A 27691-nucleotide genomic window follows, 5' to 3' on the forward strand; every position below is an offset into this window, starting at 1 on the left:
TCAGTAAGTTTGAAAGATTGCAGAAAAGATTTACTAGGATGTTGCCGGGTCTTCAAGAGTTGAGACACAGGGAAAGATTGAACAGGTTAGGACTTTCTTCCTTGGAGCGTAGAAGAATGAGGGGAGATTTGATAGAGGTTTACAAAATTATAAGACAGAGTAAATGTGAATAGGCTCTTTCCACATAGATTAGGAGAGATAAATACGACAGCACATGGCATTAGGGTGAAAAGGGAAAGATTTGGGGGAATATTAAGGGGAACTTCTTCACTCAGAGAATGGTGGGAGCGTGGAACGAGCTGCCATCTGACGTGGTAAATGCGGGCTCACTCTTATGTTTTAAGAATAAATTGGACAGGTACATGGATGGGAGAGGTCTGGAGAGTTATGGACTGGATGCAGGTCACTGGGACTAGCGGAATAATGTTTCGGCACAGACTAGAGGGGCTGAATGGACTGTTTTCTGTGCTGTAGTGTTCTATGGTTCTATGTAATATATACCGAAAACATGGAGTGAAGAGTTGAGGTGTCCTTGAAATCGTGTCCGTAGGTTGTGGAAACAGATCAGTGACGCTGCAAGTGAAATGGAGTGGTTATACCTTTTGGTTCAAGAAGCTCATCACTGAGGGGTAATGGCTGTCCTAAACCTGGTGGTGTGGGTCCTGAGGCAGCAGAAAGAAAAGTGCATGAGCTTTGTGACGGACTTGCCTGGCGATGGATGCTGCGTTTCTGCGACAGCACACTGTGTTGCTGTGCTCAATAAAGGGTAGGACTTTATTTTTGCTGGACGTGGCCGTATAAAGTAGTTTTTAACGAATTTCCCTTTAAGGGCATTGGTGCTCTTTGCCAGAACGTAATGCATTCGGTCAATGTACGGTTCACCACACAACCAGAGCAATTTGCTGACGTTTTAGAATTTTTGCCAAGATTGCATCGGTTAGGTAGAAGATTGAGGCGGGATTTAATACAAATATACAGACTTATGCGGGGTACTGATCGGGTAATTGCAAGCAAGCTCTTTTCAGAGCCTGGGTGGGACTACAAAGAGAGGTCCTGGGTTAAGAGCGAAAGGGAAAGAGGTTAAGGACAACTTAAGGGGAAAGGTCTTCATTCAGCGGATCATGAGAATGTGGATCAACCTGCAAACTGAAGTTGTGCACGCGCACTCGATTTTCACGTTGATAAGAAGTTTGGATAGGTCCATCGATTATAGGGGTATAGAGGGTGATGGTCCAGGTGTTCTGCTCGGTAGCAACAGGCAGTTTAAATGAAACGATAGGGACTAGACAGCAGAAGGGTCTGCTGTTGTGTGAACAATTTCTGTGACTCCATGATACAATACCCAATCTGATAAAACATTATTGAATAAGTACTCATGCACAGCTAACTTTATAAATATATTCATTCCACATGTACATAACACACCGAAATCAATAAGTGAAAAACACCAGAAATATACTGAACTAAAAGAGGAAATTGAAGGACTATGTAACATGAGCAGCGTATTCGTTGTTCCTACAGAAACATGTACAACTGGTATCACCCCAACATTACTATATAATACCGTAGGTAACAGTAGATAATTAGACAGGCAGCAATAATAATGCAAATCTTCAGAAAGCCAGAAGTACAAATAACACTGGAATAGTGCGAAGATTCTAAGCAATTGGAAAATTAGTATGCTTAGGTATGCTGGTACCTAATGTTTTACCAGCTTGTACAGAGATATTAGTTTAAATATTAGGGGGACCAATATCCTGGCAGGGAGATTAGCGGGGGCTACTGAGGCGACTTTAAACTAGAATGGTTGCGGGGTGGGAATCAAATTAAAGAGGCTAGGCGTGAGGAGGTTAGTTCACAACAGAGGGATGGGAACCAGTGCAGAGAGACAGAGGGGTGTAAAGTGAGGGTAGAAGCAAAAAGTACTAAGGAGAAAAGTAAAAGTGGCAGGCCGACAAATCCAGGGCAAGCATTAAAAAGGGCCACTTTTCAACATAATTGTATAAGGGCTAAGAGAGTTGTAAAAGAGCGCCTGAAGGCTTTATGTGTCAATGCAAGGAGCATTCGTAATAAGGTGGATGAATTGAAAGTGCAGATTGTTATTAATGATTGTGATATAGTTGAGATCACAGAGACATGGCTCCAGGGTGACCAGGGATGGGAGCTCAACGTTCAGGGATATTCAATATTCAGGAGGGACAGACATGAAGGAAGGGGAGGTGGGGTGGCGTTGCTGGTTAAAGAAGACATTAACACAATAGAAAGGAAGAACAAAAGCCGGGAAGATGTGGAATCGATATGGGTAGAGCTGCGTAACACAAAGGGGCAGAAGACGCTGGTGGGAGTTGTGCACAGGCCACCTAACAGTAGTAGTGAGGTCGGAGATGGTATTAAACAGGAATTTAGAAATGTGTGCAATAAAGGAACAGCAGTTATAATGGGTGACTTCAATCTACATGTAGATTGGGTGAACCAAATTGGTAAAGGTGCTGAGGAAGAGGATTTCTTGGAATGTATGCGGGATGGTTTTTTGAACCAACATGTCGAGGAACCAACCAGAGAGCAGGCTATTCTGGACTGGGTTTTGAGCAATGAGGAAGGGTTAATTAGCAATCTTGTCGTGAGAGGCCCCTTGGGTAAGAGTGACCATAATAATGTGGAATTCTTCATTAAGATGGAGAGTGACATAGTTAATTCAGAAACAAAGGTTCTGAACTTAAAGAGGGGTAACTTTGAAGGTATGAGACGTGAATTAGCTAAGATAGACTGGCAAATGACACTTAAAGTATTGACGGTGGATATGCAATGGCAAGCATTTAAAGGTTGCATGGATGAACTACAACAGTTGTTCATCCCAGTTTGGCAAAAGAATAAATCAAGGAAGGTAGTGCATCCGCGGCTGACAAGAGAAATTAGGGATAGTATCAATTCCAAAGAAGAAGCATACAAATTAGCCAGAGAAATTGGCTCACCTGAGGACTGGGAGAAATTCAGAGTTCAGCAGAGGAGGACAAAGGGCTTAATTAGGAAGGGGAAAAAAGATTATGAGAGAAAACTGGCAGGGAACATAAAAACGGACTGTAAAAGCTTTTATGGATATGTAAAAAGGAAAAGACTGGTAAAGACAAATGTAGGTCCCTTGCAGACAGAAACAGGTGAATTGATTATGGGGAGCAAGGACATGGCAGACCAATTGAATAATTACTTTGGTTCTGTCTTCACTAAGGGGGAAATAAATTATCTTTCAGAAATAGTAGGGGACAGAGGGTCCAGTAAGATGGAGGAACTGAGCGAAATACATGTTAGTAGGGAAGTGGTGTTAGGTAAATTGAAGGGATTGAAGGCAGATAAATCCCCAGGGCCAGATGGTCTGCATCCTAGAGTGCTTAAGGAAGTAGCCCAAGAAATAGTGGATGCATTAGTGATAATTTTTCAAAACTCGTTAGATTCTGGACTAGTTCCTGAGGATTGGAGGGTGGCTAATGTAACCCTACTTTTTAAAAAAGGAGGGAGAGAGAAACCGGGGAATTATAGACCGGTTAGCCTAACATCGGTGGTGGGGAAACTGCTGGAGTCAGTTATCAAGGATGTGATAACAGCACATTTGGAAAGCGGTGAAATGATCGGACAAAGTCAGCATGGATTTGTGAAAGGAAAATCATGTCTGACGAATCTCATAGAATTTTTTGAGGATGTAACTAGCAGAGTGGATAGGAGAGAACCAGTGGATGTGGTATATTTGGATTTTCAAAAGGCTTTTGACAAGGTCCCACACAGGAGATTAGTGTGCAAACTTAAAGCACACGGTATTGGGGGTAAGATATTGGTGTGGGTGGAGAATTGGTTAGCAGACAGGAAGCAAAGAGTGGGAATAAATGGGACCTTTTCAGAATGGCAGGCGATGACTAGTGGGGTACCGCAAGGCTCAGTGCTGGGACCCCAGTTGTTTACAATATATATTAATGACTTGGATCAGGGAATTAAATGCAGCATCTCCAAGTTTGCGAATGACACGAAGCTGGGTGGCAGTGTTAGCAGTGAGGAGGATGCTAAGAGGATGCAGGTTGACTTGGATAGTTTGGGTGAGTGGGCAAATTCATGGCAGATGCAATTTAATGTGGATAAATGTGAAGTTATCCACTTTGGTGGCAAAAATAGGAAAACAGATTATTACCTGAATGGTGGCCGATTAGGAAAAGGGGAGGTGCAACGAGACCTGGGTGTCATTATACACCAGTCAATGAAAGTGGGCATGCAGGTACAGCAGGCGGTGAAAAAGGCGAATGGTATGCTGGCATTTATAGCGAGAGGATTTGAGTACAAGAGCAGGGAGGTACTACTGCAGTTGTACAAGGCCATGGTGAGACCACACCTGGAGTATTGTGTGCAGTTTTGGTCCCCTAATCTGAGGAAAGACATCTTTCCCATAGAGGGAGTACAAAGAAGGTTCATCAGAATGATTCCTGGGATGGCAGGACTTTCATATGAAGAAAGACTGGATGAACTGGGCTTGTACTCGTTGGAATTTAGAAGATTGAGGGGGAATCTGATTGAAACATATAAGATCCTAAAGGGATTGGACAGGCTAGATGCAGGAAGATTGTTCCCGATGTTGGGGAAGTCCAGAACGAGGGGTCACAGTTTGAGGATAGAGGGGAAGCCTTTTAGGACCGAGATTAGGAAAAACTTCTTCACACAGAGAGTGGTGAAGCTGTGGAATTCTCTGCCACAGGAAACTGTTGAGGCCAGTTCATTGTCTATATTTAAGAGGGAGTTAGATATGGCCCTTGTGGCTACGGGGGTCGGGGGTATGGAGGGAAGGCTGGTGTGGGGTTCTGAGTCGGATGATCAGCCATGATCATAATAAATTGCGGTGCAGGCTCGAGGGCCGAATGGCCTACTCCTGCACCTATTTTCTATGTTTCTATGTGAAATAATAATAATAATAATAATAATAATAATCATTATTATTATTATTATTATTATTATAATCGCCAGATAGATAGTTGGACAGATGGCTGTTTTGATAAGTGGGTAAAATGAATAATTAAGTTGTAAATAAAGGATGAAGTAAATATATTAATCAATAAATAACTGATTGATAAAGAAACAAATACACATTTTGAGAAAATGAGTTGTAACTTCCATGAAAGTAGCTTGGGTTCAGATTCACAATCGCTGTGCAACGATTGGAGAATATACTGAACATGACCGGATAGCCCAGTGAATTTTGGTGAACCGTGCTTGACCTGCTGTTTCAGTCGAGATATGAAGATCAATTTCCGTGCTAACAGTAAGCTGTGCAAGACTGCTAACAATGATCAGGTTCGGATCCTTGTAGGTGCGCCGACAACGTCTTCAAAATATTGAGACCAAAGTACAACATCACAGTCCAGAAATCCGCATGTGATTTCAATGCTGATATATCAGGACATTTGACCACTTTACGTCAACCAAAGTTTGGCGTCAATGATTACAGGAAGAAGGCAAAAGAATGTAGTACGGAAGGAGAATATATCAGCCACGATCGATTGCACAGCAGATTCGATGGCCACACTGGTCTAAATATGCTCCTGTTTCTGATGGACGTTTGCTGTAAGATAAAGCTCATAAGTCTCTCGCTGCCGGAGTGATGAGAGTTGAGTAGCCTGTGGTTTACTATGACCCAGATTCAGTTTTAAATCAGGAACAACGAATGACAATTATGGACGTGTTTACTGATAGCCCTTTTTGTCATTGTTGACATGACAGCATACAGAGGCAAATATCATCGACATGTCAGAGCACAATATTCCTTCATAGGACTACATTCGCTGGCTGACTAAAGATGAGTGTGCAGTAAATATTGTAGGTGACGCTAATGCACCGCAAGTGTTGTGGGTTATGATACTTTTGACTGGTATAAGGACTGTTGTTAGGGGGGCAACTTATCATATTCTTGTTGAAGAAGAGCAGAACTGAGATATTCAATGACATCTGTCTCTGTAGGCGTGATAATGTGTGAGCACTCTATTCTTATACTTTATAAGACTTTGAGTACCGTATTGAAACCCTTTTTCATACTGCAACCCTAACGCACTAATACTCACTCTGCAGTCAGCCTTTTTGTTCGAACATCTGCCAGCCCTTCCTAACAGTCTGACTGCACGGTATCTTTGCTCTTCGCCCTATCCTGAGTCCATTCTCTCCCGTTTCCACACGCCTGCAAAGTTAGGTTAACCGTCCCCAACTGTTCTGAGAAGCCAATGCGCCAGAATATTGGTCCTAATCTGCTTCAGCTGCAACGATTCACTTTTCTACAGGTCATACATCCCTAATAAGTTATCCCAATGATCCAATAACCTGAAGAACTGCCCACCCCCGCACCAAATTCTCAGCCACACATTTATCTGCCAAACCATTATGTTTCTACGCTCACTTGTGTGTGTCACCGGCAGTCATCCTGAATATCTTATCCTTCTGTCTAGCTCGTCCCTGAGGAACAAGTTTGTACCAAGATATCTGGATCCCCTTCCCTTCCCCTCCTATTCAAAAATGCTGTGAACCCGATCCGAGTCGGCCCTTGCCCTGGCACCTGGAAGGCAACAGACCATCCGTGTGTCCCGTTCAAATCAAAAGAATTTTTTGTCGATTACTCAGATATGAGTCCTCCTTCTCCTAAGCTCCCGACATTCCCTCTTTACCTTCTGCAAAAAGGACCCATGCAAAGTGCATTCTACCTGGTCTCCATGGCGTTCCCCTCAGACGTTATCACGAAAAAGAGCATCCAAAACGATATACTTATTATTCTGTGGGCGGGGTGGGGGGGCGTACTTGAGAGGGAGTGAATTGTACAGAAGGTACGCATAGAACGAAAAACATTTTTGTTCTTTATTTCTCTCTATTTGGAATAACGAAGATTTTATCTTTTAATAATTTGGCCTGCTACTTCCAGTCGCTGTGGGTACAGTGATGTGAATTTATGTACTGATAATTGACGTTGTTGAGGCAGGCACAACTTAACTAACATTTGTGCTATGTCGCTTAAAGTGCGGGAGTGTTTCATTCGGCAAAGTTTTATATCTTAGTTCGTCGCGTATATAGGTACAGATTCCGATGCATATAGGGTAAGACGCATCAGATCAGAAAATGTAAGGAATGACCGATAATAATTCTGTATGCAAAACAACAAATTTTATTTTTTTTTCGCAGCATTTTTTTAGTTTCCTGGGTTTCACGTAGGAAGTCCTTTCATAAACTGCACATTAACTTTTAGGGTTTTCTGCACAAGTCCCTTTGCATATCAGATTTTTGGATTGTATCCTGTTTGGAAAACGGTCTGTAGAATTACTTCTACTAACAAAGTGCAGGACGATGCATTTTCCAGCATTTTATTTCGTTTGACGCTTCGTTGCCCATATTGGAAATCTGTCTAACTACTTCTGCACTCGACAAATTCTCTCTCTCTCTCTCGAGATCTATTAATAACTTAACTTTCCCAAACTAGATGCATGTTAAATTTCCCCATTACTATGTAACCCTCAGGCTTGCCCAGCTTGTACTCGTCTTGGGGAAACAGCCGTTGACACCGCCAAACTCGGAAATCACATTTGTGTGAATGCTGGGTAATGCACAGCCCAGTTACAAACCCACAACGCAAAATATCGGACAGAACATCATGTGCAATTAAATGATTGCATTTTATGAATCTTAATCTGAATATATGGTTAGTAATGCAAATAAAAAAAGGCCCAATTCAAGGAAAAGTCAAAATTTCACATTGGAGCTCACCGAGTAGTCATTCTTCTACCATCGGTCTCCTCCGAGCGTCGCCGACCTTCGAACCCTCAAATCCCAGTCCAGTCAGTCTGGTGGTCTACTAGCTCTCTCTACACGCGTCTTCCTCTCTTCATCTCTCCTCGATAAAACACCGCAAAAAACATCCTTTCAGATTCACAAGACAGAGCAATATTCTCCTATTGGCTAACGTGCATACCACAATCCTGTTATCTCCAGCCATAACCCAAATATTGCTGCTACAGAGAAACGGTTACCTCAGCAGTGAACGTTACAGAGAAGCCATTACATTAGCAGTGAATCCTTACAGCGCGTTACAACTTGAATAACAAATATGTAATTACAACATCTTCCGATCCTATGTATCATCTTTGTTAGTATTTGATGCCATTCTGTAACAGCAGAGCCACGCCACACCTTCTGCCTATATTCCTAGCTTTCCGATACAATGTACAAAGGACATTCGGCTACCAAATATAACAGTCGTTCAGCAACGTATGAGTGATTTCCACAACATCTTCCACTACAATTTGTAAAAATGGCAATAAGATCATCCAACTTATTATTATATTCTTTGCAAAGTGATATAAGGATTTGAATATGCAACCTTTTATTTATTCTGCATTCTAATGCAGTGGTACTCAAAGCGCTTGCTGCATTTTGTCTGACTATCTGCCTGCCCTCCCTGACAGTCTGACTACACGTTACTTTTGCTGTTTTAATACCCTTTGTATCCTGAGTCCCTTCACTCCTCTCCCCTTACCATGCTAAATTAGTTTCAACCATCCCCAACAGCTCTAACAAACCCACCCGAGAATATATATATATCCCTCTTGGGGTGAGGTTCAACCCTTCCCTTTTGTACAGGACACCCATCCTGTATTGGCATTTCCAGCATCTGCAGATTTCCTCCTGTTTGTGAAATGAATGTGCTTGGCAATGGCGGTACCTTAGGATTTACCAGCTTGAATTGAGAAGATATAAAAAATACTACAATAATAGTAAATAAGTAATAAATACCAAAAACATCGGGTGAGGAGTTGAGGAGTCCTTGAAATCGTGTCCGTAGGTTGTGAGAACAGATCACTGACAGGGCAAGTGAAGTGGATTAGCTATACCCTTTTGTTCAAGAGGTATTGTGCTGTGAACTGTGCTGGTCCAGCCGTTTCAGGCAATGATAGCAAGAAAAATTTCCATCCAATTATCAGCAGTCTAAAACAGCTGACAATTGTCAGGTTAGAGTCCTTGTACGGACCCGACAATATCTTCACAATTTTGAAATCACAGTTCAAAATTCAATCATGAGATATCATGGCTTACAACGGCTTTACGTAAACCAAAGTCTGGCATCATAGTTTACGGGAAGAAGGCAAGAGAATGTAGTTCCAAGGAAGAATGCATCATCCACGACAGATTGCACAACTTATTCAATGGCTATACTGGCCTAATTATGCTATGGGTTCTTATGGACGTTTCCTCTAAAATAAAGACTCCAAGTATCTCGCTGTTGGAGTGATAAGAATTGAACATTCTATGTTTTCCAATGACCCAGATTCAATTTCATATCCGGAACAACAAATCACAAGTTTGGATGTGTTTTCTGCTAGTCCATTTTGTTGTTCTTGACATGACAGCATAGAGACAAATTTCACCGCTCCAAATGTGGTGTCTACGCTTGAATAAAATTCATATGATTTGTTATGGGGAAGAACGTGCATGTGAACATACCTGGAAGCGACGCTGCAAACATTAAAGGCATCTCCGTGTCCGAGAGTAATTTCAGAGATTAAGGGAGCTAGGGATTTACTCTTTGGAGAAAAGGAGGGTGAGAGGAGACATGATAGAGGTGTACAATATAATAAGAGGAATAGATAGAGTGGATAGCCAGCGCCTCTTCCCCAGGGCACCACTGCTCAATACAGGAGGACATGGCTTTAAAGTAAAGGGTGGGAAGTTCAGGAGGGATATTAGAGGAAAGTTTTTTACTCAGAGAGTGGTTGGTGCGTGGAAGGCACTGCCTGAGTCCGTGGTGGAGGCAGATTCACTAGTGAAGTTTAAGAGACTACGAGACAGGTACATGGAGGAATCTAAGGTGGGGGCTTATATGGGAGGCAGGGTTTGAGGGTTGGCACAACATTGTAGTCCGAAGGGCCTGTACTGTGCTGTACTATTCTATGTTCTATGTTCTATGTTCTTATTTGAATGTCATTTCAGAGCCGGATATAAGACTAGCAGACGGCAGCGATCATAATTCAGGGAGAGTGGAGGTGCGGTACAATGCACAATTGTCTCGCGTTCACATCAACGGAACGTTTTTCGATCCCCATGTTATTACGACACCTTCTGATCCGCTCGAAATTCTCCCTCTTTCGTTTCTGCAACCCATTCTCTGTGCAATCCACCTGGTACCGCTCGCATTCCACTGAGAGTGTACCCCAAAATAGTAGACAAAACGATGTACTACTTATTCAGGGGAACCACCTAAGAGCTGCTCTGAGCTAACTGCTTATTCACCGTTCAATTCCTACCCCTGACAGTCACACAGTTTTCAGGTTCCGGCAAAATACTTGAGAAGACTTCTCAGAACCTCCGATGGACGATCCTCTCACTCTCCGGTACATGCAGAAGGTCCTGGAGCTGATGCTCACGATCTATAACACGCTCTTCCAGAAGCGGCAGCTGGACGCAGCTCAGGTTCATTTAGATGCACATGGGGCTCCCAAGATGCAGCACCCGCCGTGAATAACACGCTAATGCCATTTGAATTACAATGGGCACCTTGCCAAGTTACCCAGAGCTAGTGCCTCGTTCGGGCCGAAGCTTCCATTCAGAAAACGCCTGACAAACACACTCCCAATGCTAACATATACCGACAATCACTGGTCAAAGAATGATATCTTGGTTTGAGCAAACGTTAACATGTGACGTTATGGCCAGGACCGTGGAATTGAACATAACCGGAAGCGAACTGCGTAAAATACCGTTATTTCTGTGTGTCAGAATAATTTCTTCGGTGAATGTCATTTGCAGAACCCGATATCAGGCTGGTAGGCGGCAGCGATCGCTGTTCAGGGAGAGTGGAAGTGCGGTACAATGCACGGTGGGGAACGGTATGCGACGATGAATGGAGCACTGACGACGCCAAGGTTGTCTGCAATCAGTTGGGCTGTCCCTCTGGCGCAGCAGCAATAACGGGGGCACGCTTCGGGCAAGGCAGCGGGAATATCTGGATGGATGATGTTGCATGCAATGGAAATGAATCCGCCCTACGGGATTGTTCCTTTCGAGGATGGGGGATTAACAACTGCGGTCACGGAGAGGATGCGGGAGTGAATTGTACAGAAGGTAGGCATAGAACTAAGAATCTCTTTTTTTCCTTTTTTCCATCTATTGGGAATAACGAAGACGCTTATTTTAATAATTTGGGCAGCGACATGCAGTTGCTGGGGGTAAAACGATGTGAATTTATTTACTCATCCTGACAAGGCACCATACAGATAGAAATATCATCGACATGTTTGACAACAATATGCCTCCATCCGTCTACCTTCTTTGGCTGACGAAAGACCTTTGTGCAGTGAATATTGCAGGCGATTTTACTGCCGTGCATGTTATGTAGCTTCTGATGGTATTGACTGGCCTATGGACTGCTGTTAGTGTACGAGGAGCAGAGCTGTGATGTTCACTGACATCGGACTGTGTAAGCGTGATAATATGTGAGCACACTCTATTGTTATAACTGAGAAGACGTTGAGTACAGTACTGAAGCCTTTTTTGATTCTGCATTCCTAATGTACTCATAGTCTCTCTGTTGGCAGCTTTTTTGTTCAATCAACTACCCACCCTTCCTAACAGTCTGACTGCACGCTGTATTTGTTCGTAGAACACCCAAACGCAACCTGAGCTGATTCGCTTAGGTTTCCACCGCCCAGAAAAAAATAATTTAACACCCCCTCCCATACCAATAGCTTTAGGAAACGACTGTGGGAGAATATTGCTCCCCAGTTGCCTCCACACAGCCCTTCCATTTTCTACAGGTCATATGTTCCCGATAAGAGATTCCAATGATCCAGGAACCTGAAGCACCGACCCCTTCTCCAATTTCTCAGCTACGCATTTATCTGCAAAATCATTCTGGTTTCACCCTCCCTGGCCCGTATAACGGGCAGTAATCCTAAATACCTGCGTCTCAGCCTTCTGTCTAGATCTTTAAATTCTCTCTGCGGAAGCTGTTTGTTTCAAGACATCTGGTTGCTTCGCCACCCTTGCACAGTGCTATCTACGCCATTAGAGTGGTCCTTTACCCTGGCACCTCGCAGGCAACAGATTAGCCATGTCTCCTGTTCAGATCAACGGAACTTTTTTTCGATACCCATGAGTATTATGACCCTGTCTCAACCGCTCCAAATTCTCCCTCTTTCTCTTCTGCAACCCATTCTCTGTGCGACCCACCTGGTACAGGTGGCATTCCACTGAGAGTGTATCCCAAAATAGTATCCAAAACGATGTACTATTTATTCAGCGGAACCACCCAAGAGCTGCACTGAGCTAACTGCTTATTCACCGTTCAATTCCTCCCCCCGACAGCCGCACAGTTTTCAGGTTCCGGTAAAATACTTGAGAAGACCTCTCAGAACCTCCAGTGGACGATCCCCTCACTCTCCGGTTCATGCCGGAGGTCCTGGAGCTGTTGCTCCCGATCTGTAACACGCTCTTCCAGTAGCGGCAGCTGGATGCAACTCAGGCTCATTTAGGTGCAGATCGGGCTCCCAAAAGTCCAACACCCGCCATGAATAACACGCAAATGCCTTTTAAAACACAGTGGGAACCCCTGCCAAGTTACCCAGAGCTAGAGCCTCGTTCGTGCCGAAGATTCCATTCAGAAAACGCCTGACAAATCCACTCCCAATGCTGGCATATACCAACAGTCACTTTTCAAAGAATGATGCCTTGGTTTGAGCAAACGTTAACATGTGCTGTGATGGCCAGGAACGTGGAATTGGACATATCCGAAAGCGACACTGAGTAAAATACTGTTATTTCTGTGTGTTAGAATAATTTCTTCGGTGAATGTCATTGCAGAGCCCGATATCAGGCTGGCAGGCGGCAGCAGTCGCTGTTCAGGGAGAGTGGAGGTGCGGCACAATGCACAATGGGGAACGGTATGCGACGATGGATGGGGAGTTGCCGACGCCAAGGTTGTCTGCAATCAGTTGGGCTGTCCCTCTGGCGCAGCAGCAATAACGGGGGCACGCTTCGGGCAAGGCAGCGGAAATATCTGGATGGATGACGTTGCATGCAATGGAAATGAAACTGCCCTACGGGATTGTTCCTTCCGAGGATGGGGGATTAATAACTGTGGTCACGGAGAGGATGCGGGAGTGAATTGTACAGAAGGTAGGCATAGAACTAAGAATCTCCTTATTCCTTTTTTTCCCATATTGGAAATAACGAAGACGCTTATTTTAATCATTTGGCCAGCCACTTGCAGTTGCTGTGGGTAAAACGTTGTGAATTTATTTACTCATCCTTAAATGACGGCATGCAAATAGAAATTTCAAGACCTGTTTGAGAACAATATGCCTTCATAGGACGACGTTCGCTGGCTGACGAAAGACGTTTGTGCAGTGAATATTGCAGGTGATTCTACTGCACTGCATGTCATGTCGATTGTGATGGTACTGACTGGCCTATAGACTGCTGTTAGTGAAGGAGGAGCAGAGCTGAGATGTTCACTGACATGTGTCTGTATAAGCGTGATAATGTGTGAGCACACTCTATTGTTATAATTGATAATACGTTGAGCACAGTACTGAAGCCGTTTGTGATTCTGCATCCCTCATGCACTCCTAGTCTCTCTGCTGGCAGCTTTTTTGTTCAATCCTCTACCTTCCCCTTCCTCACAGTCTGACTTCACGCTGTATTGGTTCGGATAACACCCCCCACCGCAACCTGAGCTGATTCGCTTCGGTTTCCACCGTCCAGAAAAATTAATTTAACACACCCCTCCCACACCAATAGCTTTAGGAAACAACTGTGCGAGAACATTGGTTCCCAGAATCATCCGCTGCACCCATTCCCTTTTCTACAGGTCATATGTTCCCCAGAAGAGATCCCAATGATCCAGGAACCTGAAGCAGCGCCCCCTTCTCCAATTGCTCAGCTACGCATTTATCTGCAAAATCATTCTGGTTTCACTCTCCCTGGCTCGTATAACGGGCTGTAATCCTAAATGCCCTGCGTCTCAGCCTTCTGTCTAGACCTTTAAATTCTCTCTGCGGAAGCTGTTTGTATCAAGATATCTGGTTGCTTCGCAACCCTGCACAGTGCTATGTACGCGATTAGAGTTGTCTCTTACCCTGGCACCTCGGAGGCAACAGATTACCCTTGTCTCGCGTTCACATCAACGGAAGGTTTTCCATCCCAATGAGTATTATGACCCCTTCTCAAACGCTCCAAATTCTCTCTCTTTCTTTTCTTCAACCTATTCTCTGTGCGACCCACCTGGTACCGCTGGGATTCCACTGAGAGTGTATCCCAAAATAGTATCCAAAACTATGTACTACTTATTCAGGGGAACCACCCAAGAGCTGCTCTGAGCTAACTGCTCATTCACCGTTCAATTCCTACCCCTGACGGTCGCACAATTTTCAGGTTCCGGCAAAATACTTGAAAAGACTTCTCAGACCTCCGATGGACGATCTTCTCACTCTCCGTTACATGCCGAAGGTCCTGGAGCTACTGCTCAAGATCAGTAACACGCTCTTTCAGAAGCGGCAGCTGGACGCAGCTCAGGTTCATTAAGTTGCACGTGGCGCTCCCAATATCCGACACCCGCCGTGAATAACACGCAAATGCCTTTGAAATTACAATGGGTACCCCGTCAAGTTACCCAGAGCTAGTACCTCGTTCGGGCCGAAGACTCCATTCAGAAAGCGCCTGACAAACCCACTCCCACTGCTAACATATACCTACAATCACTTGTCAAAAAATTATATCTTGGTTTGAGCAAACGTTAACATGTGGCGTTATGGCCAGAACCGTGGAGTTGAACGTATCCGGAAGCGACACTGCGTAAAATACAGTTATTTCTGTGTGTCAGAATAATTTCTTCTGTGAATGTCATTGCAGAACCCGATATCAGGCTGGTAGGCGGTAGCGATCGTTGTTGAGGGAGAGTGGAGGTGCGGCGCAATGCACAATGGGGAACGGTATGCGACGATGGATGGGGCACTGACGACGCCAAGGTTGTCTGCAATCAGTTGGGCTGTCCCTCTGGCGCAGCAGCAATAACGGGGTCACGCTTCGGGCAAGGCAGCGGGAATATCTGGATGGATGATGTTGCGTGCAATGGAAATGAATCCGCCCTACGGGATTGTTCCTTCCGAGGATGGGGGATTAACAACTGCGGTCACGGAGAGGATGCGGGAGTGAATTGTACAGAAGGTAGGCATAGAACTAAGAATCTCATTGTTCCTTTTTTCCCTCTATTTGGAATAACGAAGCTGCTTATTTTAATAATTTGGCCAGCGACTTGCAGTTGCTCTGGGTAAAACGATGTGAATTTATTTACTTATTCCTTACCTGACGGCATACAGATAGAAATTTCATCGACATGTTTGACGAAAATATGCCTTCATACGACGATATTCGCTGGCTGACGAAAGACGTTTGTGCAGTGAATATTGCAGGTTATTCTACTGCACTGCATGTGATGTAGCTTATAATTGTATTGACTGGCCTATGGACTGCTGTTAGTGGAGGAGGAGCAGAGCTGAGATGTTCACTGACATCTGTCTGTGTAAGCGTGATAACGTGTGAGCACACTCTATTGTTATAATTGATAAGCCGTTGAGCACAGTACTGAAGCCGTTTGTGATTCTGCATCCCTCATGCACTCATAGTCTCTCTGCTGGCAGCTTTTTTGTTCAATCCACTACACACCCTTTCCTCACAGTCTGACTGCACGCTGTAGTTGTTCGTAAAACTCCGAACAGCAACCTGAGCTAATTCACTTCGGTGTCGACGGCCCAGAAAAACTAAGTTAACACCCTTCCCCCACAAATAGCTTTAGGAAACGACTGTGCGAGAACATTGGTCCCCAGATGCTTCTACTGCACCGGTGCCCTTTTGTACAGGTCATATGTTCCACTGAAGAGATCCCTATGATCCAGGAACCTGAAGCACCGACTCCCCCATCTTTTCCAATTTCTCAACTATCCAAGAGCTGCTCTGAGCTAACTGCTTATTCACCGTTCATTTCCTTCCCCTGACAGTCGCACAATTTTCCGGTTCCTGCAAAATACTTGAACAAACTTCTCAGAACGTCCGATGGACGACCCTCCCACTCTCCGGTACAAGCCGAAGGTCCGGGAGCAGCTGCTCCCGATCTGTAACATGCTCTTCCAGTAGCGGCAGCTGAATGCAATTCAGGCTCATGTAGTTGCAAGTAGGGCTCCTAAGTCTCCAACACCCGCCGTGAATAACATGCAAATGCCTTCTAAATTACAGTGGGTACCCCTGTCAAGTTACACAGAGCTAGTACCTCGTTTTTGACGAAGATTCCATTCAGAAAATAACTGACAAACCCACGCCCACTGCTGACATCCACCAAAAACCTCTGTTCAATGAATGGTGCCTTGACTTGAGCAAACGTTATCATGTGGCATGATGGCGAGGAACGTGGCGTTGAACATATGTAGAAGCGAGACTTCGTAAAATACGGTTATTTCTGTGTGTCTAAATAATTTCTTCGCTGAATGTCATTGAAGAGCACGATATCAGGCTAGTAGGCGGCAGCGATCGCTGTTCAGGGAGAGTGGAGGTGCGGCACAATGCACAATGGGGAACGATATGCGACGATGGATGGGGCATTGCCGACGCCAAGGTTGTCTGCAATCAGTTGGGCTGTCCCTCTGGCGCAGCAGCAATAACGAGGGCACGCTTCGGGCAAGGCAGCGGGAATATCTGGATGGATGATGTTGCATGCAATGGAAATGAATCCGCCCTACGGGATTGTTCCTTCCGAGGATGGGGGAGTCATAACTGCGGTCACGGAGAGGATGCGGGAGTGAATTGTACAGAAGGTAGGCATAGAACTCAGAATCTCTTTGTGCCTTTTTTCCCTCCATTGGGAATAACGAAGACGCTTATTTTAATAATTTGGTGAACGAATTGCAGTTGCTGTGGGTAAAACGATGTGAATTTATTTACTCATTCCTTACATGACGGCATGCAGATAGAAATTTCATCGGCATGGTTGACGAAAATATGCCTTCATACGACGATATTTGCTGGCTGACGAAAGACGTTTGTGCAGTGAATAGTGCAGGTGATTCTACTGCACTGCATGTGATTTAGCTTATAATCGTATTGACTGGCCTATAGACTGCTGTTAGTGGAGGAGGAGAAGAGCTGAGATGTTCACTGACATTGAACTGTGTAAACGTGATAATCCGTGAGCACACTCTACTGTTATAATTGATAAGACGTTGAGCACAGCATCAAAGCCTTTTTTATTTCTCCATCCCGACTGCACGCATATTGTCTCAGCTGGCAGCTTTTTTGTTCAATCCACTACACCCGCTTCCTCACAGTCTGACTGCACGTTATCTTTGTTCGTAAAACCCCGAACCGCAAACTGAGCTAATTCACTTAGGTGTCTACTGCCCAGAAAAACTAATTTAACACCCTTCCCCCACCAATAGCTGTAGGAAATGACTGTGCGAGAACATTGGTCCCCAGATGCTTCTACTGCACCGGTGCCCTTTTGTACAGGTCATATGTTCCCCTGAAGAAATCCCAATGATCCAGAAACCTGAAGCACCGCCTCCCCCAGCTTCTACAATTTCTCAACTATACATCTATATGCCAGATCTTCCTGTTTTTACCCTTACTGGCACGTTTAATGGGAAGTAATGCTAAATGTCATGCGTTTCCTCGTTCCGTCTAGTTCTTTAAATGTTCTCCGCGGATCCCCTTTGTAGCAGGACATCTGGCTGCTCCACGTCCCCCTCCACAACGCACTGGACGCGATTAGAGCTGTCCCCTACCCTGGCACTTCGTAGGCAACAGATTATACGCGTGTCGTGTTCACTTGAACGGAACTTTTCTCGGACCCCTGCGTATTAAGACACCACCCCGCGAACCGCTCGCAATTCTCCCACGTTATCTTCTGCAACCCATTCTCTATGCGACCCACCTGAACTCGGTGTCCTTCCACTGAGAGGGTATCCCAAAAATAGTGTCCAAAATATGTACTTATAATTCACGGGAACTACGCAAGAGCTGCTTTGAGCTAACTGCTTATTCACCGTTCATTTCCTTCCCCTGACAGTCGCACAATTTTCCGGTTCCTGCAAAATACTTGAACAAATTTCTCAGAACGTCCGATGGACGATCCTCCCACTCTCCGGTACAAGCCGAAGGTCCGGGAGCAGCTGCTCCCGATCTGTTACATGCTCTTCCAGTAGCGGCAGCTGAAAGCAACTCAGGCTCAAGTAGTTGCAAGTAGGGCTCCTAAGTCTCCAGCACCCGCCGTGAACAACACGCAAATGCCTTTTAAATTACAGTGGGATACCCTGTCAAGTTACCCAGAAACAGTGCCTCGTTCGTGCCGAAGATTCCATTCAGAAAGTACCTGACAAACCCACTCCCACTGCTGACATCCACCAAAAACCACTGTTCAAAGAATGATGCCTTGACTTGAGCAAACGTTAACATGTGGCGTGATGGCCAGGAACGTGGCGTGGAACATCTGTGGAAGCGACACTTCGTATAATACAGTTATTTCTGTGTGTCAGAATAATTTCTTTGCTGAATGTCATTCCGGAAATCGATATCAGGCTGGTAGGCGGCAGCGATCGCTGTTCAGGGAGAGTGGAGGTGCGGCACAATGCACAATGGGGAACGGTATGCGACGATGGATGGGGCACTGACGACGCCAAGGTTGTCTGCAATCAGTTGGGCTGTCCCTCTGGCGCAGCAGCAGTAACGGGGGCACGCTTCGGGCAAGGCAGCGGGAATATCTGGATGGATGATATCGCATGCAATGGAAATGAATCCGCCCTTTGGGAATGTTCCTTCCCAGGATGGGGGATTAATAACTGCGGTCACGGAGAGGATGCGGGAGTGAATTGTACAGAAGGTAGGCATAGAACTCAGAATCTCTTTGTTCCTTTTTGCCTTCTATTGGGAATAACGAAGACGCTTATTTTAATAATTTGGCCAGCGACTTGCAGTTACTGTGGGTAAAACGTTGTGAATTTATTTACTCATCCTTAAATGACGGCATGCAAATAGAAATTACAAGACCTGTTTGAGAACAATATGCCTTCATAGGACGACGTTCGCTGGCTGACGAAAGACGTTTGTGCAGTGAATATTGCAGGTGATTCTACTGCACTGCATGTGATGTAGCATAATTGTATTGACTGGCCTATGGACTGCTGTTATTGGAGGAGGAGCAGGGCTGAGATGTTCACTGACATCGAACTGTGTAAACGTGATAATCCGTGAGCACACTCTACTGTTATAATTGACAAGACGTTGAGCACAGTACCAAAGCCTTTTTTGATTCTCCATCCCTACTGCACGCATATTGTCTCTGCTGGCAGCATTTTTGTTCAATCCACTACACTCCTTTCCTCACAGTCTGACTGCACGCTGTATTTGTTCGAAAACACCGAACCGCAATCTGAGCTAATTCACTTCGGTGTCGACGGTCCAGAAAAACTAATTAAACAGCCTTCCCCCATCAATTGCTTTAGGAAACGACTGTGCGAGAACAGTGGTCCCCAGCTGCTTCTTCTACACCGGTGTCCTTTTGTACAGGTCATATGTTCCCATGAAGAGATCCCAATGAACCAGAAACCTGAAGCACCGCCTCCCCCAGCTTCTCCAATTTCTCAACTATGCATCTATCTGCCAGATCTTCCTGTTTTTACCCTCACTGGCACGTTTAATACGCAGTAATGCTAAATGTCCTGCGTTTCAGAGTTCCCTCTAGTTCTTTAAATGTTCTCCGCGGAACCCCTTTGTCGCAGGACATCTGGCTGCTCCCCCTCCCCCTCTACAACGCACTGGACGCGATTAGAGCTGTCCCCTACCCTGGCACTTCGCAGGCAACAGATTATACATGTGTCCTGTTCACTTCAATGGAGCTTTTCTCGGACCCCTGCGCATTAAGACACCACCACCCGACCCGCTCCCAATTCTCCCACTTTATGTTCTGCAACCCATTCTCTATGCGACCCACCTGATCTCGGTATCCCAAAAATAGTGTCCAAATATGTACTTATTATTCATGGGAACTACCTAAGAGCTGCTTTCAGCTAACCGCTTATTCACCGTTCATTTCCTTCCCCTGACAGTCGCACAGTTTTCCGGTTCCTGCAAAATACTTGAACAAACTTCTCAGAACGTCCGATCGACGATCCTCCCACTCTCCGGTACAAGCCGAAGGTCTTGGAGAAGCTGCTCCCGATCTGTAACTTGCTCTTCCAGTAGCGGCAGCTGAATGCACAGTGTGCACAGGTACACAGTGTGTACCCCTCTCAAGTTACCCCGAGCTAGTGCCTCGTTCGTGCCGAAGATTACATTCAGAAAATACCTGATAAACCCGCGCCCACTGCTGACATTCACCAAAAACCACTGTTGAAAGAATGGGGCCTTGACTTGAGCAAACGTTAACATGTGGCGTGATGGACAGGAACGTGGCGTTGAAGATATGTGGAAGCGACACTTCGTAAAATACAGTTATTTCTGTGTGTCAGAATAGTTTCTTCTCTGAATGTCATTACAGAACCCGATATCAGGCTGGTAGGCGGCAGCGATCGCTGTTCAGGGAGAGTGGAGGTGCGGCACAATGCACAATGGGGAACGGTATGCGACGATGGATGGGGCATTGCCGACGCCAAGGTTGTCTGCAATCAGTTGGGCTGTCCCTCTGCCGCAGCAGCAATAACGCGGGCACGCTTCGGGCAAGGCAGCGGGAATATCTGGATGGATGATGTTGCGTGCAATGGAAATGAATCCGCCCTACGGGATTGTTCCTTCCGAGGATGGGGGATTAATAACTGCGGTCACGGAGAGGATGCGGGAGTGAATTGTACAGAAGGTAGGCATAGAACTCAGAATCTCTTTGTTCCTTTTTTCCTTCTATTGGGAATAACGAAGACGCTTATTTTAATAATTTGGCCAGCGACTTGCAGTTGCTGTGGGTAAAACGATGTGAATTTATTTACTCATTCCTTACATGATGGCATACAGATAGAAATTTCATCGACATGTTTGACGAAAATATGCCTTCATACGACGACGTTCGCTGGCTGACAAAAGACGTTTGTGCAGAAAATATCGCAGGTGATTCTACTGCACTGTATGTCATGTCGATTATGATGGTACTGACTGGCCTATAGCCTGCTGTTAGTGGAGGAGGAGCAGAGTTGAGATGTTCACTGACATCGAACTGTGTAAGCGTGATAATGTGTGAGCACACTCTATCGTTATAATTGATAAGACGTTGAGCACAGTACTGAAGCCTTTTTTTTGATTCTGCATCGCTCATCCACTGATAGTCTCTCTGCTGGCAGCTTTTTTGTTCAATCCACTACCACCACCTTCCTCACAGTCTGACTTGACGCTGTATTGGTTCGTATAACACGCCCTACCGCAACCTGAGCTGATTCGTTTCGGTTTCCACCGTCCAGAAAAATTAATTTAACACACCCCTCCCACAGCAACAGCTTCAGGAAACGACTGTGCGAGAATATTGATACGCAGATGCATCTGCTGCACCCGTTCCCTTTTCTACAGGTCATATGTTCCCCAGAAGAGATCCCAATGATGCAGGAACCTGAAGCAGCGCCCCCTTCTCCAATTTCTCAGTTACGCATTTATCTGCCAAATATTCTGGTTTCACTCTCCCTGGCTCGTATAACGGGCTGTAATCCTAAATGCCCTGCGTCTCAGCCTTCTGTCTAGATCTTTAAATTCTCTCTGCGGAAGCTGTTTGTATCAAGGCATCTGGTTGCTTCGCAACCCTGCACAGTGCTATGTACGCGATTAGAGTTGCCCCTTATCCTGGCACCTGGGAGGCAACAGATTAGCCTTGTCTCGCGTTCACATCAACTGAAGGTTTTTCGATCCCCATGAGTATTATGACCCCTTCTCAACCGCTCCAAATTCTCCCTCTTTCTTTTCTGCAACCCATTCTCTGTGCGACCCACCTGGTACCGGTGGCATTCCACTGAGAGTGTATCCTAAAATAGTATCCAAAACGATGTACTACTTATTCCGGGGAACCACCCAAGAGCTGCTCTGAGCTAACTGCTTATTCCTGACGAAGGGTCTCGGCCTGAAACGTCGACTGCGCCTCTTCCTATAGATGCTGCCTGGCCTGCTGCGTTCACCAGCAACTTTGATCTGTGTTGCTTGAATTTCCAGCATCTGCAGAATTCCTGTTGTCTGCTTATTCACCGTTCAGTTCCTACCCCTGACGGTCGCACAATTTTCAGGTTCCGGCAAAATACTTGAGAAGACTTCTCAGAACCTCCGATGGACGATCCTCTCACTCTCCGGTACATGCCGAAGGTCCTGGAGCCTCTGCTCACGATCTGTAACACGCTCTTCCAGAAGCGGCAGCTGGACGCAGCTCAGGTTCATTTAGTTGCACGTGGGGCTCCCAAGATCCAACATCCGCCGTGAATAACACGCAAATGCCTTTTAAATTACAATGGGTACCCTGTCATGTTACCCAGAGCTAGTGCCTGGTTCGGGCTGAAGATTGCATTCAGAAAACGCCTGACAAACCCACTCCCACTGCTAGCATGTACCGACAATCACTGGTCAAGGAATGATATCTTGGTTTGAGCAAACGTTCACATGTGGCGTTATGGCCAGACCGTGGAATTGAACATATCGGGAAGCGACACTACGTAAAATACAGTTATTTCTGTGTGTCAGAATAATTTCTTCTGTGAATGTTATTGCAGAACCCGATATCAGGCTGGTAGGGGGCAGCGATCGCTGTTCAGGGAGAGTGGAAGTGCGGTACAATGCACGGTGGGGAACGGTATGCGACGATGGATGGGGCTCTGACGACGCCAAGGTTGTCTGCAATCAGTTGGGCTGTCCCTCTGGCGCAGCAGCAATAACGGGGGCACGCTTCGTGCAAGGCAGCGGGAATATCTGGATGGATGATGTTGCGTGGAATGGAAATGAATCCGCCTTACGGGATTGTTCCTTCCGAGGATGGGGGATTAATAACTGCGGTCACGGAGAGGATGCGGGAGTGAATTGTACAGAAGGTCGGCAGAGAACTAAGAATCTCTTTGTTCCTTTTTTCCCTCTATTGGGAATAACGAAGACGCTTATTTTAATAATTTGGCCAGCCACTTGCAGTTGCTGTGAGTGAAACGATGTGAATTTATTTACTCATTCCTTACATGACGGCATAGAGATAGAAATTTCATCGATATGTTTGACGAAAATATGCCTTCAAACGACGATATCTGCTGGCTGATGAAAAACGTTTGTGCAGCAAATACTGCAGTTGATTCTACTGCACTGCATGTGATGTGGGTTATGATTGTATTGTCTTGCGCATGGACTGCTGTTAGCGGAAAACTAATCAGTGTTTTTTGTGGAGGAGGAGCAGAAATTAGATATTCACCGACATCTGTCTCTGTAGGCATGATAATAAGTGTGCACTTTCCATTCTTATAATTTCTATGACGTTGAGTACAGGATTGAAGCCCTTTTTGATTCTGCATCCCTGATGCACTGATACTGTCTATGCTGGCAGCCATTTTGTTCGATTAACTGCCCGACCTTCCTAACAGTCAGACTGCATGTTGTCGTTGCTCTTATACCGCACCCTAGCCCTCTTTCCTGAACTGATTTTCTTCGGTTTCCACCGCCCAGCAAAATTAGTTTAAGAACACACCCCGCAATGCTTTAAGAAACCAGTGTTCCAGAACATTGGTTCCTAGATACTTCAGCTGCAAACCTTCCCGTTTGTCACATGTGCCCCGCAGAAGAAAATCCATGATCCAGGAACCTGAAGCAATGCCCCCACTTCTTCAAATTCTCAGCTACGCATTTATCTGCAAATCATTCTGTCTTTGTCGTCACTGGCGAGTGTCACTGGCAGTAATCTTAAAAGACCTGCGTGTCAACTTTCTGTCTAGTTCATTAAATGTTCTCTGCGGAACCCCTTTTTTACCGAGACATCTGGCTGCTCCCCTCCCCCTCCACAATGCTATGCACTCGATTAATGTCGTCCCTTACCCTGGCACCAGGGAGGCAACACATTATTCATGTGTCCCGATCACGACAACGGAAATTATTTCGATCCCTCTGGTATTGAATCACCTCTCCCAGCAGCTCCCAACTCCTGCTCTTTGCCTTCTGCAACCTATGCTCAGTGCGACCCACCTGGTCCCGGTGGAATTCCACTGAGAGCCTATAGGAAAAATAATCATTCAGGGGGATTACCCAAGAGCTGCTCTGAGCGAACTGCCTATTCACCGTCCGATTCTTTCTTTGACAATCACTCAGTTATCAGGCTCCTGCAGCATAGTTGTGGATACTTCCCAGCAACTGCGATGGACGATCTTGTCACTCTCCCGTACATGCCGAAGCTCCTGAAGCTGCTGTTCCCGATCCGTAGCAAGGTCTTCCATTAGCGGAGCGGGATGCACCTCACTCTCATGCAGTTGTCCGTGGGGCTCTCAAGGCTCCAATATCCGAAATGCATAACTCGCAAAGGCCTTTTCAACGACAGTGTGTACAACTATCAAGTTACTCAGAGCCAGTGTCTCTTCTGTGCGAAGAGTCCTTTCAAACACCGCCTTTCAATACCACTCTCATAGCTGGCCTATCCCAACACAGACCGTTCCAACAATAATGTCTTGGCTGAGCAAACATTCACATGTGGCGTCATGTCCAGGAACGTGGAATTGAACATATCTGTAAACCACACTGCGAAAAATATAGTTATCTTGGTGTGCCCAGTTAATTCCTTCTTTGTATGCCATTCCAGAGACCGATATAAGGTTGGTAGGAGGCAGCGATCGTTGCTCGGGGAGAGTGGAGGTGCGTTATAATGCACAATGGGGAACGGTATGCGACGATGGATGGGGTATTGACGACGCCAAGGTTGTCTGCAATCAGTTGGGTTGTCCCTCTGGGGCAGCGGCAATAACGGGGGCACGCTTCGGGCGAGGCAGCGGGAATATCTGGATGGATAATGTTGCATGCAATGGAAATGAATCCGCCCTTGAGGAATGTTCCTTCCCAGGATGGGGGATTCATAACTGTGGTCACGGAGAGGATGCCGGAGTGAATTGCACAGAAGGTAGGCATAGAGCTAAGAACCTGTTTGGTCCTCCTTTCTCTCTATTGGGAATAATGAAGAGTCTATATTTTAAAATTTCGCCAGCCACTTTCAGTTGCTCTGAGTAAAGCGATGTGAATTTATTAAAAAAGTAATTTTTCTGAACTACCTCCACGTTATAGTTTCCCATTACTGTCATAACATTCCCCTTTGATAAGCGATTTTATTTACGTTGTATTCTGCAAACAGTTACTCTTTGAGGAGCGGCGCATACTCACATCAGTGTCCTTCTATATTGCAGTTTCATTACTCAACCGCCAGTGTTTCAACATCTTCCGGTTCTATGCCACATGATTCTCCATATTTGAGACGTTCTGTAACTGAAGAGCGACGCCACGCCCACTACCTATGTTACTATCCTTTCACTACAATGTACAATTGAGATTGAGTTACCAAATGCAGCAATCGTTAAGCAACGAATCTGTGATGTCCACAACATCATACACGTTAATTTGTAAATGTGCAATCAGATCATCGAACTTATTTCTTATATTCGTTGCAATGAAATATAGGCGTTTGAGTCTTGTATTTCCAGCCATGTACAGTATTTGCAACTTTTTGAAAATTCTGTATCCTGATGCATTAATACTCACCCTGCTCGCTGCATTTTGTCCAATCATCTGTTTGCCCTTCCGGTGGCAAATTTAACTGCTCCAACAATAGTGGTTCAACTTGAGTAAACACTAACATGATATGTTATTGCAAAAAACGTGGAATTGAACCTACCTGTAAGCGGCACTGCAATAAATACAGTTATCTCCTTGTCCCAGAGTAATTTCTTCTTTGTATGTCATTTCAGAGACGAATATAAGACTGGAAGGCGGCAGCGATCGCTGTTCAGGGAGAGTGGAGGTGCGGTATAATGCACAATGGGGAACGGTATGCGACGATGGCTGGGGCACTGACGACGCCAAAGTTGTCTGCAATCAGTTGGGTTGTCCCTCTGGCGTATCAGCAATAACGGGGGCACACTTCGGGCAAGGCAGCGGGAATATCTGGATGGATAATGTTGCATGCAATGGAAATGAATCCGCCCTTGAGGAATGTTCCTTCCCAGGGTGGGGTATTCATAACTGTCGTCACCATGAGGATGCGGGAGTGATTTGTACAGAAGGTAGGCATGGAGTTAAGAAAATCGTTCTTCCTTCTTTCTCGCTATTGGGAATAACGAAGACTTTATCGTTTAATAATTAGCCCAGCCACTTCCAGTCATTGTGGGTAAAACGATGTGAATTTATGTACTGATCCTTGTCGGTGTTGAGGTGGGCACTAATTAATCAGTGGTTGTTCTATGGCCCTTAAAGTGCTGGAGTGTTTCAGTCGGCAATGATTTAAATTCTATTTGGTCTCGCATATAGGTGACGACTCCAGATGCATATAGGGCTAGATAGATCAGATCAGAAAATATAGGAATGACCGGGAATAAAGATATGCAAAACAGGAAATTGCTATTATTTCTAGCGTGATTCCTTTACTTTTATGAGGTTCACGTAGGAACACCCTTTCATAAGCTACTTGTAAGCCTTCAGCATATTCTATACAAGTACTCCGAAATCCCTTTGCACCTCAGAAGTTTGGATTTTACTCTGTTTAGAAAATAGTCTGCAGAATTATTTCTATTAATAACGTGCAACTCCACGCATTTTTCCAACGTTATCTTTCATTTGCCGCCCACATGCCCATGCTCAAAATCTGTCTAAGCACTTCTGAACTCGACAAATTCTTTCTCTCGAGATCTATTAACAACCTAGTTTTTCCAATCTAGATGCATGTTGACATTTCCCATTCGTATCATAACATTGCACTTTTGATAAGTTATTTCTATTTCCATTGTATTTTACAGTTCATCTTTGTAGAGCTGCATATACTGCCATCAGAGTCCTTTTAAATTGCAGTTTTGTTACTCAACCGATAAGGACTCAACATCTTCCTATCCTATGTCACATTTTTTTCAAAGGTTCATTGTTAAAAGTTTCAATTTAATATCAGAAAAATCTATACAATATACATCTTGAAATGCTTTTCCTTCGCAACTAACTACGAAAACAGAGAAGTGCCCTAAAGAATGAACGACAGTTAAATGTTAGAACCACAAAGTTGCCCCACCATCTCCCCTCCCTCCCGCGCATAAGCATCAGCAAGCAACTATCGCCCCTACTCCCCCACTGCAAAAGAAAATCAACGGCGCCCGCCATCGAGCACGCAGCACGAGCAAGCCAATTGCAAAGACACAGGCTTGCAGTTACCCCAACAACTTCACGTTTCACCTGCTATACTATATAGTCATAGTCGTAGTCATAGTCATACTTTATTGATCCCGGGGAAAATTGGTTTTCGTTACAGTTGCACCATAAATAATTAAATAGTAATAAAACCATAAATAATTAAATAGTAATATGTAAATTATGCCAGGAAATAAGTCCAGGACCAGTCTATTGGCTCAGGGTGTCTGACTCTCCAAGGGAGGAGTTGTAAAGTTTGATGGCCACAGGCAGGAATGACTTCCTATGACGCTCT

At 45.2% G+C, this 27691-nt stretch overlaps 1 protein-coding gene across 1 annotated transcript in view; it reads left to right on the plus strand.

The window, feature by feature from the left end:
• The window catches only part of LOC134338832 (uncharacterized), a 169941-nt gene that overhangs the window by 38688 nt on the left and 103562 nt on the right, over positions 1-27691 (plus strand). The window contains 5 exon segments of the mRNA XM_063034935.1: positions 10807-11121; positions 12859-13173; positions 14908-15222; positions 24821-25135; positions 25974-26288. Coding sequence (XP_062891005.1) covers positions 10807-11121; positions 12859-13173; positions 14908-15222; positions 24821-25135; positions 25974-26288 — 1575 coding nt within the window.

This window comes from Mobula hypostoma, chromosome 28, assembly GCF_963921235.1.
Source record: "Mobula hypostoma chromosome 28, sMobHyp1.1, whole genome shotgun sequence".
In the NCBI taxonomy this organism is placed as follows: Eukaryota; Metazoa; Chordata; class Chondrichthyes; order Myliobatiformes; family Myliobatidae; genus Mobula; species Mobula hypostoma.